Below are 16,599 nucleotides of genomic sequence, written 5' to 3' on the forward strand. Positions count from 1 at the left end.
ATCTGGCAAACCCTCTCGCAAACTCACTGCCATCCTGTATAGAAGGAGTCAAGGGTGCAAGTGAGGGGATAAAGAGACTGGGTAAAATGAATAGGAACAGAATGAAAGCAGAAAGAATGAGAGACTCTGCCCCTGAGTTTCTCCAGTCTAAGAACAGTCAGAGACACAGAGAGAGACACAGAGAGAGAGACACAGAGAGAGAGACAGAGAGCGAGAGACAGAGAGCGAGAGACAGAGAGCGAGAGAGCGAGTCACAAGGTTAGCCTTCAGTCCAGACAAACAGGCAGTGACGCCCGGACAGAGATTGAATTCAGACTGCAGAGGAGAACCAGTCTGAAAGGCCTGGGGCCAGTGACACACAGACAGCCCTCTCAGTTCTCTAAGCCCAAGCTCCTGATTGAGTTCTGAGTGCACCTCACCTGGACTGACCCCCTGCTGCTTCTCCTGAGTGTCTCTCAGCTACCCAAACACCATTCACAGCTGAAACAGCTGCCGAGAAGAGAAGCGGAGTAAGGGGTAAGTGAGGATTGGGGTGAAATGGGGACACAACAGCTCTCGCCTCCCCCTGAGATATATTCCTTTTAGAAATAAGTCTGTCTGACTCTGCTGATCTCCCACTGAGAAAGAATGTCATTAGAAGTTTTGTTCAAAATGAGCTGCTGGTATTACAGATTATAGTGAATAATATACATTAGAAATCAATTGGCTGACAAAAACAAGTTACTAAAACAGATAGAAAATGTGGACCAATGGATTATCAAACAGTAGAAGGCTGGAAATGAGAGAGTAAGACTTCAAACAGTATATATGAGTGTGCTTAAAGTGCATTGAAAGGGCTCTGGGGTGATGCAGACGAATACCCTATTCGATCAGAGCACCATGCACTTCCCTACTTTTTTTTTATATATTTTTATTTTATTTCATCTTTATTTCACCAGGTAAGCCAGTTGAGAACAAGTTCTCATTTACAACTGCGACCTGGCCAAGATAAAGCAAAGCAGTGCGATAAAAACAACAAACACAGAGTTACATATGGAATAAACAAAATGTACAGTCAATAACACAATAGAAAATCTATATACAGTGTGTGCAAACTTTGTTGGTTGAAAACGGTATAAGGAGGATACAAGAGTCTGACACTTCAATAACTTAACTGTAAGAATGGAAAATACACCCGGGTTACATTCAGATTGCTCTTGACTGCTTCCGCTTTCAGAGACCACTGGCTTAGTGGGTTTCTCCAGGCTGCTCTGTGATAAATATGAGGTGTTTTAACTGGTGCTTATTCTTAGCGAAAGGACACCTCGCTGAAAGAGTCCCATTACACTGTCCATCCATAGATCTCAGAATCCTGACCACTCCATCCAAACATATTGATTACTGTCTGTCTGCAACAGCCTCTGAATGCCCAGAGTTATTATGTGCTTGTCAGCTGCTAAATTGTCCAAATGGGTGATAGCCTATCTTCTGTTGGTGTCTGTACAGGAAAGTAGGTCTACATGTGTGTTTGTGGAGTGTTGCAATGAACCACTCATCTTGCTTGGTTCATATAAGAACAAACAAAATGTGTGTCCATCTATGAAAACGCAGACAATTTAGGAGAAAATCGTTTTCGAGTAGATTCTTAGTCCCATCACTGGCAACACCGCCCAAAATCCTCTGACAGTTTCCCTGGAGGAAATGTTATGTCCAGGTCAGTGTATGTGCTGCAGGAGAACAGCCCCTAGACTTACACACGCACACAAGCACATGGACACACAGACGGACACACAAACACAGACACACACACACGGTACAACCCACTGTATAAGGGCAGGCATTCACTCTTTCTCCTCCTGAACAAGCCGTCAAATTTGTGCTGATGCTCTGGGGACAAACATCACCTGAGTCATCATGCTGTCATACACAGTCACAATCCCACTAGCTAAACCACTGAAACACTATAGCACTACTCCATCCTCAGAGAATCCATGCTGTTTGCTTTGAAGAGCTGTGTGAGATTTACACAACATACACTGAGTGTACAAAACATTTAGAACACCGTCCTAATATTGAGTTGCACCCCCCTCTTTTTCCCTCAGAACAGCCTCACTTCATCGGGGCATTGACTCTACAAGGTGTCGAAAGCGTTCCACAGGGATGCTGGCCCATGTTGACTCCAATGCCTCCCACAGCTGTGTCAAGCTGGCTGGATGTCCTTTGGGTGGTGGACCATTCTTGATACACACAGGAAACTGTTGAGTTTGAAACCAGTAACAGTGCAATTCTTGACCCAAACCGGTGTGCCTGACACCTTCTACCATACCCAGTTCAAAGGCACATACATCTTTTGTCTTGCACATTCACCCTCTGAATGGCACACATTCACAATCCATGTCTCAATTGTCTCAATACATAAAAACCCTTCTTTAACCTGTCTTCTCCCCTTCATCTACACTGATTGAAGTGAATTTAACAAGTGGCATCAATAAGGGATCATAGCTTCCACCTGGATTCACCTGGTTAGTCTATGTCAGGGGTGTCAAACTCATTCCACGGAGGGCCGAGCGTCTGCAGGTTTTAGTTTTTTTAGCTTTCAATTAAGACCTAGACAACCAGGTGAGGGGAGTTCGTTACTAATTAGTGATCTTAATGAATCAATCAAGTACAAGGGTGGAAAGAAAACTTGCAGATACTCGGCCCTCCGTGGAATGAGTTTGACACATGTGGTCTATTTCATGGAAAGAGCAGGTGTTCCTAATGTTTTGTTCACTCAGTGTATGAGATCAGCGAAGATACAACATCATGATAATCAATTTGATAGGTTTGGAGTGAGTGGGATTGAGAGAATGCTGGAGACAGTCACAGCAGGAGGGACTATAAGACAATGGGTTTGTGTGAGTGTGTGTGTTTGGAAACAGAGGGTGAGAGAGTGAGTGACTGTCTGCAGCCAGCAGAGCAGAAACCTCCATCTGGGAGAAAAGTGATGAAGTAATCAAGTGCATATTGTATGATGCAGAGAAGCACACTCCACTGCAGGCACAGTGGAAGAGCCCAAAGAGGAGGTACCCAAACTACCCATTTCATCTGCCATATCCCTCAACTCCCATTGAACCTGACACAAACAACTACTGAATAAAAAAAACTGTGTCCAGATAGTATGACAAACCATGTTAAACTGAGCAAAAATATAAAAGCAACATGTAATGTGTTGGTCCCATGTTTCATAAGCTGAAATAAAAGATCCCCAAAATGTTCCATATACACAAAAAGCTTATTTCTCTCAAATGTTTTGTACAAATTTGCTCTGGATCGATGTGAACGACAGCGTGTTCCAATTCCGCCAATATCCACCAACTTTGCACAGACATTGAAGAGGAGTGGGACAATATTCCACAGACCACAATCAACAGCCTGATCAACTCTATGCAAAGGAGATGTGTCACGCTGCATGAGGCAAATGGTAGTCACACTAGATACTGACTGGTTTTCTGATCCATGCCCCTACCTTTTTTTTAAGGTATCTGTGACCAACAGATGCATATCTGTATTCCCAGTCATGTGAAATCCATAGATTAGGGCATAATGAATTTATTTCAATTGACTGATTTCCTTATATGAACTGTAACTCAGTAAAATCGTTGAAATTGTTGCATGTTGCGTTCATATTTTTGCTCAGTATATTTTTACCGCTAAACTAATGAAGCAACAATGAATAAGGGCCTGAAACGCATATTTTTCGACCTCCTCTATCCCATTGACACCTCCTCAGACGAGTCAATACAAGCCAGAGGCTGATGGCTCTGGCATAGAGTGTTGCTCATTAAATTAAAACATGATTATACTATTTGAAAAGGTCAAATGTCAATCTGTTTGGCAGGAAATAGGCTGGAGACTGCCGTGCTTAAACACCGTGTGCCATGGTGCCTCAAACCAGCCCCCGAGCAGCTATTAGTATTAATCACAGCCTCTCTGCAGAGACGAGACCGTCTAAACATTTTACCCTATTCCTCGTTGTAGGAGCTTGTTTGTTTTGACTTCCAGTTCCCAACACGACACACTGATTGGTTCCCCAGAAACAAAAGGCTTTTTGGACTCAGTGTATAAACCATCCCCATCTTAAAATTCTAATAGACATTTATTCTGTAAAGATAGGAAGTGTGTGGGCAGGCAGGACATTCATCCAAAACTCAGCTATAAATAACAAGCGAATGGGAGAAAAAAAATGGAAGAGAAAAAAAAAAGAGTGAGCGAGAGAGAGAGAGAGAGTGGGAGGCACATTAAACTGGCCAAACATTTGGTAAGCAGAGTCTGTTCGAGCACAGAGTACACTCAACCAATGAACACCAATGCGGCATGAAACTGCAGACAATTACAAACTAACGTCAAGATGTATAAAAATGTAGGCTAGATCTACACAATGTCGCAATACAGGCCATGACCGGGTCTTGGGATAAAACCGGACCATCTGTTTTGATGATGTTTATACTACACACCACAAACATGGTTTGTAATTATTGACAAGATAATCATTATTAATCGTCACCATCGTCTATCATCACAGCCATCTTCTGTCCATGTTCCTGATCTGGTTTGAAACTACCACCCTGGATTGGTCATGTATGATGGTTGGTATAGAGCTTAATATGTGATTAAGTTCCATGGCTTAAAGACATGGACTTGGTGTGATTAGAATGGACCTCCCAGGATGAGGGTGACCCAAAGAGAGTTAAGCTGCCGGAGAGATTCGACTGATCCTCCACCAGAAATTAAGGTTCACATGTACGTGTATGTGTATGTGTGTATGTGTATGCTTCACGCACAAGCGTATGCACATAAAGCGTTACAAATGTCCCAGAAATGCTCCACGTCTTCTTAACTATGTCAATCTTAACATTGTCTATTATGAAGTCACACAGATGGAACAGAACAATCAGCATGAATAGGCCTAGCTGTGGCCCCGTCCTGACTGATATCTTATCTCAATCTATGGGCTGCTGATAAACCACACATCCTCTTCCTGCTGTCCGTCCTCTCTGACCGTGCCACCTCATCCCAGGGTCAGGAGCGTTTTAAAGACTGCTGCTAACTTGGGGCTTTCACTTCATCACTGAAAATTCATCCATCTAATCTATTTAAATCTAAATCCATTCAAGGTTAGAATGTTTTATATGAATATTGACACATAATATAGGCCTACAATGTACAATCATACTGTATGCAAACCAATCTAATCCAAAAAGCATTGCGGGTCAGCGAACACAAAATAGATCATTGAAAGTCGTGGCGATTACCAATGTAATCTTATCTAACAGAGCCTAATCTGACCCAGCATGAGACCTCTCCCCTAATCCCAAATACATTCTTCATATGGGTCAGTGTGCCACTCACCTCCCGCTGGTGTTGCGCAGGATGACCAGGGCGTCAGGGAAGCCATCCATGTTGTAGTCTCCCAGGTGCAGGGTGATGGGGTTGTGGAGCTCCCCAGCAGGAGGGGTGGTCTGGGGGGGCACGAAGCCCCAGAGAGTCTCCTTCCTCTGGAAGTCTGTCAGGACTGGCAGCCACTGCAACAGGAGAGAAAACAAGGAGGTTGGTTCAGCTCATTGATGATATACTACACCGAAACAAGACTGGGAGCCAAAAGAAAATGAAACAACATTGACTATTAATAACTGCTGGGGTGTTTTTCTTACTTCCTGTTCCCAGCAATAAAACAGTAATTTTCCATCAGACCATATTTTGTATTTGAAAAGAGCTGCAGAAATCAGATCTAACATTGTGAAACCCACTGTGGCTGTGTGGCCTACCCTTGACCTCCCCTGATTATACAGTACCATGATAAATACTGCAGTGAAAAAGACCATATATTGATAGAGATACTCAAACCCAGCCCTCCCTTGCATAGCTCTATCAACACATAATAAAAACATATTCTACATATTCCACCCTTGACAGCTCAACTGGGTAGTCAATAAACCCTGGGGGCCTATTTCTCTCTGACAGTGACTGATGTTCATCATAATAGAACATGAATGTACAAAAATCATACTAATAACTACTGTGGGTAAATTCATTATATTATATTTAGGAAACTGTATGCACTCACTACTGTAAGACGCTAAGGATAAGAGAGTCTGCTAAATGACTCAAATGTAAAAAAATGTCATATTTCATTAGTAATTAAACACATAACGAATAGTGAATAAAATCCAAGTAAGATTCCCTAACAGAGTGTTGCATCCACTGCTAAAAATGGCCAGTCTCACAGAACGATATCCACAGATACCATCATTAGTAACCGTTTCTGAATAGACGGATGTGAATACAAGAACTACACAAAGAGCTTTAAAAAAGAGAGGGCAGTGGGGATAGGAGCTATTCTTTATGCAGCTGAATGCCTCTCTGTTTTTCCCCCATCTCCACAAGGCCCACCTATTATTGGAAGCGCTGGGGAGGCGGGAATGCAGATGCTATGGGTTTACATATTCATGAATGTTAAACAGGAAAAGCCAGGTGCATCTCTGCACATTATATCCACCAGAGGAAGTGCCATGAGGGTAGCGGTAATGGCTGCTAATATGGCTGTTCTCCCTCTCTGAATCCATAAACATAGTCAACATATTTACAGACAGAGAAAAGAGCAGCAAGACAAGAGAGGAGAGAGTTGAGGCCATAAGAAAGTCTCTCAGCGGAAAGTGTATAGTCTTGTGTGAGTATTTACAGGGGATAGACCTCAGCGCAGTATAGCTGGTGCTTCTTTGATGAATCAGTACCACATAGGCTCTGATGTATAACCCTGGTGATGTGGTGCCGCTACATGATTGGGCAGGGGAAGACTGAGTGATATGTATGGCTGCACCAGGAGGGACCGTGTTAGGGAAGAGGGTGCGTGGGAGAGGCAAGTGTTTTTGTCTGGACAGTGTGGGTAAAAGAAATTGGGAGTATGTGTATGAGCTATGTACAATTTGTGCAGGGTACTGGGGGTGAAATGGCGTATCCCTCTTAGGGCTCTTGGTCAGAAAGCCCTTCATACATTCCTACCCAGGTGATTGAAATCCCGCTGAGCCGAGCTCAGACCCATGTCTTTACCAGGTCAGGGCGGGGAGTTAATCGAGTGATGCGTCATTGGCTGCAGAGGTTGACTGGTCTCCTCCCTTTCACAGGGACAGCTGACAATGATAACTTGAAATTATGTGAAAGGTTATGAGTGTTTGGAAGAATGACAGACGGTGACTGAGCTTAAATGATGACTTCCTTTAAGTGAGATTAACGGGTCATGACGATGTTTAATGATCATTAATCTTGTGCGATGAATACTGACTAGTTTTAATGAGGGTTTAATGATTGGCTATGATTATCTAAATACAGTAGTAGTTCTGACTGAAAAAGCCATGTAAATAAGTCCTAATGATTTGTTTTGGCCAGGTTACATAGAAATGGGGGTATGAAACCTAAATGGTGTATTTAAACTAATTATTACTGTGTACGGTATCAAACACTACACCGTTAAATGAAACCGCTGAGCCCACGCACGCACATCCACAGTGTCTCCCAAAAGTACTCTGAAAACACAACACATTTTAGAGCTTAACTGCCACTTAGCACAAAACAAACAGAAACTATGCTAATGGCTACTTGGGATGAAGCTCACCTTGGACACAGCAGTGCACGGACCTTGTATCACTCAAGTGTTCCACAAAATGGATTACGCTGTGTCACTGGTGAGTGGATCCTCAACAGTTGAGTCTGATAATAAAAAGAGGACCTTCTCTGCATCTTGGCTAGGAGTGCTGCTTCACCATCAGCTCTACTCACAGCTGGTCTACACAGGGGAGCAGAAGTCTATCATCAGCATTGTGCTGACTGAAGCGTTACTTGGTTTATTAGACCTCAATGCTTTCTACTGTACATGCAAATCATCCCCATTGATTAATGGATATAATTAGGAGGGGGGTGATGGAGAAAGAAATACAGAAAGAGAGAACAAACGATTGAGAGAGCGAGAGATAGAGTTGGAGAGAGAATACTAAGAGTACTTTGACTAAAGGGATTTCAGACACTTTTTGAATGGAAGACATCCAGACAAAGTTTATAAATAACCGTAAGGAGCTGCCAGACAGCCTGGGTGCCAGCCAGTCAGTCATACTGTGAGGCGGTGGGTGACTCTAGGAGCTGAACAAACCCTAACCATCCCTACCAGGCTGGCAGCCAGCATACCAGACTAACATACTTTCCTGCACAACAATCCCACTAGATTGCGAGAGAGAGAGAGAGAGAGAGAGAGAGAGAGAGAGAGAGAGAGAGAGAGAGAGAGAGAGAGAGAGAGAGAGAGAGAGTGTGTGAGAGACAGAGGAGAGAGAGAGAGAGAGAGAGATAGAGGAGAGTGTGTGAGAGACAGAGGAGAGAGAGTGAGAGAGATAGAGGAGAAAGAGAGAGAGAGAGAGAGAGAGAGAGAGAGAGAGAGAAAGAGAGAGAGAGAGAGAGAGAGAGAGACAGAGAGAGAGAGAGAGAGAGAGAGAGAGAGAGAGAGAGAGAGAGAGAGAGAGAGAGAGAGAGAGAGAGAGAGAGAGAGAGAGAGAGAGAGAGAGAGAGAGAGAGAGAGAGAGAGAGAGAGAGAATGTGTTCAGAATACCAACAGGAGGACTGACTGACTGACTGACTGACTGAGCCCCCCAGTGGCAAGGCAGTCTGCTGAGCTGAAGCCTGCTGTAACTGTTCCAGAGCTGCCTATAGAGGCGTGACTGACTGGGGGAAACAGGGAGGGGTGGGGGGTTGGTGGTCCTGGATTTGACAGGAGAAGTGCGGCCATTGTCCCAGTGTCTTTACAGAGATCTCTCTCTGCTACTCTGTCGTAGGTCTGATCCCTCCTAGAAGAGAGCTGCATGTTGGAGGGAAGGGAGGGGAAGTGGGATAGCAGTGGCTGAGTGGAGTCCTCCTCTGATGGATGGAGACAATCATGCTTCATCACCCTGCTGGATCATGGCTCCATCTCCAGTCAGTCTACAGGCCTCCACTTTCAGTCAGCCTCCATTTCAGTCTCAGGTTTGTACATCGGCACACAGAGGAGCCTAGTCGTACACTGTGCGTCTATCATCTTTCAGTTGGAGGGGGATTCATGTTCTCGTACTCAGACAGGTACCCACAAGCTAAAACATGGATATAAAAATACATGTTCTGGTTTTCAAGGTAAAGACCACTTCTTCGCATCAGGCACATTTAAAAAAGGCACATCACATGCTCTCGTCTGTACCGTGACTGACAGAGGAGCAGAGGAGAGGAGGAGAGATGTGACGGTGGAGATGAGAGGAATTGTAAATTTTTGCTGCAGGTGTTTGGAGGGGAGAGATCTAGGTCCGGCTTGATCAGACCAGATCTTATAAAAACACACATAAGGTATTCCCCTCACGTCTCCCGATCCTCACCGCTCCTGATTTGGTTAATCAGCATGAGCCTCCACCCACCTACCTACCCATCCACACACTCTTTTCAGCTTAATCAAGCAGGAACCAGAAAAGGTAGTGTCATCCTAGACAACCAGCCTCTCAGTAATGAACTGACTCTGTTAGGGAATTTCCAATTAGTTTTTTTGTTGTTGCTATTATTATTATTATTATTATTATTATAATGTTTCCTGGTCATTAGGAGCAACACATCAACAATGTACTTGCCTTTGTTGTGTCACTCAAGCAAAAAAAAAATGTTATGTCCCCACAAACAGACACTTTTCCCATATACAGCATTAACAGCAGTTTGGGATGTTTAGAATTTACTAACTGTCTAAATCAGCAAATATTGTCCATATCAGGAAGTGAATGACTATCACATACATCACAACAATGACTCAAAAGCCATCCTCAATCTAGGCCAACACCCAAAGAGGAGCAAGAGACAGACACCGCCTTACAACAGATGTAAAGTAAGCGTTCCAAAGTCAAATAGGACACGCAACACATTGAGCGCATGTTGACGGCATCAGTATTATTTATTTTACAGCAGGTGCAGTGTGTGGAAGAGGAGATCATGCACGAGGCAACTACCCAGGTAATACGCGTGGTACAGTCAGGAAAGCCTGCATTAGTAGACTCATAAGGTCACAAAACCTTGAGATCATTTGAAGGTCAGGCAGAGAAGCCAAGCACATTTTGATAATGAGGTGAGCATGAAGCCTAACATAAAATCCCACGTTATCATTTAAATGAAGTTGTTAAACACTACTTCTTGATATGTGTGTAATCATTCAGAGAGGTGACCAATTTTTAAATGTTTATAGAGTGCCCTAAGCAACTCACTTAAATTCTGAAATTAATTGGATCAAAAGGTAAATGGATTATACATATATCACTGGAAGAGGTGACAGTGCAGACGAAAAGCCACGATGATCTTATTAATCGAGAAAAATATGGTGTTTTCTCCTCCAAGGTAATTCAATATATTTGATGGTGAGAGGGAAGCAGCAGGCATACAAATATCATTTTATCAATCCCAGAGAAATCTCAGCGTCCAACACAGCACACACACACCATTCTCCTCGTCACATTGTTTACTAAAGCGAAAAAAGCAACAGTAGTAGCAGGTTCCCACTCCTATCGATTCGCCACAGCGGGAGCGATGGTTCATTAGGCCAAGAAATTAAAATTTCAGAAGCCGCGGGGAACGGCAGACGAGGTGTCATTATATCCATAGAGAACACAGGCGTCGCCGTGGGACAACATGATCAAAAAAACATGCATCCAATGAACTCCCTGCTTTATGATCCGCAGTGAAAAACGATATCGCTCATCACATTATCTCTGCAAAGCCATTCCAGTTCATTCACAAGACTGCATATAGCGAGCAGCTGTTTTGTTCTTTGAATTCCCATGGAGAGCAGCCTATTATTCTGATTTATACCACAGTATTGTTGTATACTCCTTTCTGATTGGCTAAAAGGGAATCTTAGAGTTGGCATTAAAACCAGATATATGGGACAGTTGGAAAATATATAGGGCACCTTTTGAAGTACTTCTAACAATAAGCCCTTTTTACTGTTCTAAAGCACTGTGCCATGCAGACCGTACTTGCTACAATGTTACAGAAAGTCAAATCAACAACCACACAAACTGAAATTGGATACATTCTAAACGCAGGTCCAACGAGGAAAAACTTGGCTAACTAGGATTCATTTGTTTTTGGAGACATATTTTTTGCAGCATCTGATGACCTAACGTGGTGAGTGCTTTACATTTTTGTCCGGTCCATCAATGAGTACGGTTACATGCAATATCAGATTAATGCAATAGTTTGATTAAAACGTTTACATGCTTTGCAAGGAGAACCATTTCCCTAATAATCCTGTTTACATGGACACATCTGAAATCAGGCTACTTGATGTCACTCTGATAAACGCAGTAAATCGACAATCAAAATAAACGCTCTACCACAGTAACAGTTATTTTTGTTAAGCATATCTTTTTGAGTTCGGACATATAAAGTTTGAATGTGGAAACTACTTCTAAAACGTATACATTCAGTTGTTCCGAACTCACTTCACTCGCGATAAAGAGGGAGGTTCGCTCAGCTGGTGACAGCACATGAGCAGATCAAACACACCACTGGAACGCCGATTAAGGTGTTTACATGTCCTAATAATTGTACTCAATGCTGCAGTCATCATGCAAGTGGCAATATGCTGTCAAATCCTCCCACATGTCTACACTGAAAAAAAATATAAACGCAACATGTAAAGTGTTGGTCCCATGTTTCATGAGCTGAAATAAAAAATACCAGAAATGTGTGCAACATTTTTTAAAAATCCCTGTTAGTGAGCATTTCTCCTTTGCCACGATAATCCATGATAATCCCCATTGAACAGTATTTCTGTCTGTAATAAAGCCCTTTGTGGGGAAAAACTTTCTGATTGGCTGAGACTGGCTCCCCAGTGGGTGGGGCTGGCTGCCAAGTGGGTGTGCCTATGCCCTCCAAGGGACCACCCATGGCTGTACCCCTGCCCAGTAATGTGAAATCCATAGATTAGGGCCTAATTTATTTATTTAAATTGACTGATTTCCTTATATGAACTGTAACTCAGTAAAATCTTTGAAATTGTTGCATTTATATTTTTGTTCAGTATTGTTTGACCAGCTGTTTTCAGCAACTGGTATTGTTGAATTCGGTTGATATATTGGCAGATTTGCTAGCAACAAACAATTTAGCTAGCTTTTAGCCTAGTGTTTCATTTGCAATGTGATCTCCTCTACTGTAATGAACAATGTCCTGACAAGAGAGCAACTTTTTTATGCCAGGTAAAATTGTGCATCATCAGCTCATTGTTATGGATGTATCCAAATAACTGCCACTAGAAAACAGCTTAAACAAATGCAAATGCAGCTACTCTGCTCTTATTCTGGCTGCACTGTTTGACGTGACTGTGCTAGCTATAGATGGCTAGCTAGCAAGCAAGCGATAAGAACATTGCCAGCCATCGTGGCAACCGAATAAAAAGAACGAATGACTGGGTCACGTCTCTGGCAATGGACTAGCAACCAGAATTGGTGGGATGATAAAAAAAGTATCAACGTCATTTCTATTCAATACCAGTAAATGTGTGCTTTAGTATTGTTTTCTTTGGAATTTGTGGTAATGTATAAGCGGGATAATCGCATCCGCTCTGTACATTACCTTGGAAAAATGAACTCCATGGAGGGACTCCGCTAACCCGTCGTCCCACTGCGTCGTCCATTAATTCCAAGGTAATGTACAGAACGTCAGCGTTTATCCCTTACTTAAATTATGTACACTACCGTTCAAAAGTTTGGGGTCACTTAGAAATGTCTTTGTTTTTGAAAGAAAAGCAATTTATTAATTTTTTTGTCCATTAAAATAACATCAAATTGATCAGAAATACAGTGTAGACATTGTTAATGTTGTAAATGGCTATTGTAACTGTAAACGGCAGATTTTTTATGGAATATCTACATAGGCGTACAGAGGCCCATTATCAGCAACCATCAGTCCTGTGTTCCAATGGCACGTTGTGTTTGCTAATCCAAGTTTATCATTTTAAAAGTTTGTTTTGCGGGTACTATTTAATGAAGCTGCCAGTTGAGGACCTGTGAGGTGTCTGTTTCTCAAACTAGACACTAATGTGTTTGTCCTCTTGCTCAGTTGTGCACCCGGGCCTCCCACTCCTCTTTCTATTCTGGTTAGAGCCAGTTTGCGCTGTTCTGTGAAGGGAGTAGTACACAGCGTTGTATGAGATCTTCCGTTTCTTGGCAATTTCTCGCATTGAATAGCCTTCATTTCTCAGAACAAGAATAGACTGACGAGTTTCAGAAGAAAATTATTTGTTTCTGGCCATTTTGAGCCTGTAATCGAACCCACAATTGCTGATGCTCCAGATACTCAACTAGTCTCAAGAAAGCCAGTTTTATTGCTTCTTTAATCAGCACAACCTTTTTCAGCTGTGCTAACATAATTGCAAAAGGGTTTTCTAATGATCAATTAGTCTTTTAAAATGATAAACTTGGATTAGCAAACACAACGTGCCATTGGAACACAGGACTGATGGTTGCTGATAATGGGCCTCTGTACGTCTATGTAGATATTCCATTAAAAATCAGCCGTTTCCAGCTACAATAGCCATTTACAACATGAACAATGTCTACACTGTATTTCTGATCTATTTGATGTTATTTTTGCTTTTCTTTCGAAAACAAGGACATTTCTAAGTGACCCTAAACTTTTGAACGATAGTGCATGTAATCTAGGATGGACTTCTGTATATCGCATGTCACATTTCTCTCCTGATAGATTTAGAAATGCAGAGATTTTTTTAAAAGTCAGATGTTACACATTTTTAACAATTGAGGCCAAAATAAAATGCTTTCTAACACAAATGTGAATAATAAAAAAAAAATGCAAGTCTGTGTGTGTCTAAAGCACTGCGCCATGCAGACCGTACTTGCCAAGAGCAAAGAAAAGAGAGAAAGAGAGCATATTTCATTGTCCTGTGATGAATAAAGAAACACTGAACAGGTGTCCCTGAGACAGAAAGAGAGAGAGAGGGGAGGCAGAGCTGGTGACAAAGCTGGTGACAGAGCACACCCACGTTTCACCATGTCACAAAGACAGAGGGTATCTATGGATGGCACCTGGTGCTACCGTGCCCTGTGTCTGGCTGTCTCAGACTGATGGCCTGACTCTTTCACAGTGGAAACTTGGCAGTGTGTACATATGATTCAAGCGGTGGCGTGGAGATAATGGCCATGTCCTCTTCCACTCTCCTATGCATCAGGTGATGTGGGCTTGGCTGGGATTTAACTCAACTGTTTGTTCCCACTCACGTCGTGAGTCTTCAGGTGACTGACAGGCCATCCAAATGGATCAAGAAGACGTAGGCTACCTAACGCTGTACATACACACATTCACAAGCACACACACTCGGCTCGACTAACTCTTCTATTCAGGACAGCGTTCCCATGCTGTAATGGTGCTAGCAGCATGGCAGGATGCTGAGAAGGCAAAGTAATAACAAATCAGGCAGCAGGAACATAAATGTTATTTATCGTCCTCCCAAAAATAAATACAAAGATAGAATCCGACCAGCTCCAGATACTGTCAAACCTCGGGACAAAGCGTTGGTTATGCAGTACATGAAAACGAAATTAATAACAGTGTGGTGCTCTGGGCTGGGAGAGGGGGAGGGGAGGTGGAGCTGTACGGGCCAACCCATGTACCTTCCCTCCCCCCACCTCCCCCCTCCGCGTTGGAATTCCTTGCACATCCCTAGGCGCTTACTCATGCCTCCTCAGACAATCCGCCATGCCCCTCGCCATGTTTTATGGATGGGCTTTCCTCCCGGCACGCGATTAAGGGACAATCGAATCCTAGACCACCTCCCGGCCCACGGATCCCCGTCTCTGGAGGAATGGCCGGTTAATGGCTCCATTAACATGTCTGGATCCTGTCGGAGCGGGGACACTGACTCCTCTCCCGACCACGGACACAGAGGGCAGGGTGAAATCAAACCTACACTCACATGAGAGATACTAATACTTCACAGATTTGGGGTGGATTGGATTGGTATAGGTCTGGATGGATATGGTAGGTAGATGTATGGAGTTCCACCTATAGGAGAAAATAGCCTATCATTTCTCATGCAGCAATTCAATGAGACCCAGTGTGCTGTGCTCATATTCAGAGGGTGTGTACACATGCAGTGTGAGAGAATGTAATGGACAGCCTCTGTAAACAGTCTAATGAGTGTGAAGCTACATGTTTACGCTGTCAATAAGCAGCAGATTAGCGTGATAGAGAAAACACAAAGCGAGATCAAATGGCCTCAATCAGTGTGGGAGAGAAGGCAGGGGAGCCATGTCCCTGCACACACAGACACATCTGTACAGAAGCATACACACCTGCAGGAACATACCGGTAAACGCACCTACACAGACAAAGATCCCAGACACTGATTGAACAGAGCATCTCCTCCTACCAAGCTTCTAATCCAATCATGTCATGTAGCCTGCGGTCAGAGGGAGCTACACAGGCTAGCTGGGAAGAAATGAGCAGGAACTCAGTGGCGCTCCCCACCCCACTGGGTTCAGTCCGAGAGAGAGAGAAAGAGGGAGAGATATATACAGTATATAACGAGTGGGGGAAGAGGATGATGGAGAGAGTGAGTAAAGATAGAAGTAGCTAGCTAGAGGAAGCTAGAGGAATCAATGCATCTCCTGGGGAGGTAGTAGTTATGGGGGGAGAGTGGTTCTGAGACTAATAGACGGGAGTCAGACAGAGGTGGAGAGGTGGTGGTGCAGGTATTGGCTGTGTCACTCTTCTCTTCTAAAGGACCCCTGGTGTTTACAGCATGACCAAGAGGCTCATGTCTGAAAATAAAACTGATACTCAAAATGGCAGCTTGTATAGGACGAAGGCAGGGCTAGTATAGTTTAGTTTAAGGATAGAGCAGGCTTTGTGGTCTCTGTCAGGTTTCAATGGAGGAGTACTGTACCTCAGGTTCCCCGGGCTTAGAAAGGTAGATGGCACTCCTCTGGCATACATCGTCCAGACACACTGGGAGAAGGTGGTCCTGGAACCCATCTCCATCTGGAAGAAAAAGAGAAAGACATGAATAAAACAAGGTGCAACAAAAAGCAGGATGATGGGAAAACTGAAATGAACACAGAGACAGAACAACGGAGGGAAGAGTAAAAACATTTAATCAGAGCATCGAGGAACGAAAGAGCGAGAGAGACAGATAGGGGGAGAGAGAGAGAGAGAGAGATGACAGGTGGCGAGTGAGTGAGGTAAAAGGTGAATGATGGAGACTAATACAGTAGTTTCACAATCGGAGCGAGCTTGTCAGTCTTTATTCTGTGTTATCATCCGCTGATGTTTACTGTCAGACCAGTAGGACGGCACTGGCTCCCACTGATGAAGCACATTACTATTCAGATAGACAGCGGGAGAAGGAAAAGACACAGAGAGAGGGAGAGGTGGATGGAGAGATAGAGGAAGAGAAGAAAGAGAGACGGCGAGAGACAGAGGGAAACCGCAGTGACTGGTGAAGCTATGATGCAGGGTGACACCCCCATTGGCATTCATAGGATACAACACCGGACCAATAACTGCAGAGAAACTCCA

The 16,599-nt window shown here is 43.5% G+C and overlaps 1 protein-coding gene across 1 annotated transcript in view; it reads right to left on the reverse strand.

Annotated features, from left to right (window-relative positions):
• The window catches only part of LOC311111630 (T-cell immunomodulatory protein-like), a 105,240-nt gene that overhangs the window by 55,404 nt on the left and 33,237 nt on the right, over nucleotides 1-16,599 (reverse strand). The window contains exons 9-10 of the mRNA XM_084154402.1: nucleotides 15,968-16,062; nucleotides 5,371-5,543 (exon numbers count right to left, since the gene is read on the reverse strand). Of these exons, the coding sequence (XP_084010528.1) occupies nucleotides 5,371-5,543; nucleotides 15,968-16,062 (268 nt within the window). The remainder of the gene's footprint in view (nucleotides 1-5,370; nucleotides 5,544-15,967; nucleotides 16,063-16,599) is intronic.

The sequence above is a fragment of the Coregonus lavaretus genome (genome assembly GCF_964263955.1).
Source record: "Coregonus lavaretus genome assembly, chromosome: 37".
Lineage (NCBI taxonomy): Eukaryota > Metazoa > Chordata > Actinopteri > Salmoniformes > Salmonidae > Coregonus > Coregonus lavaretus.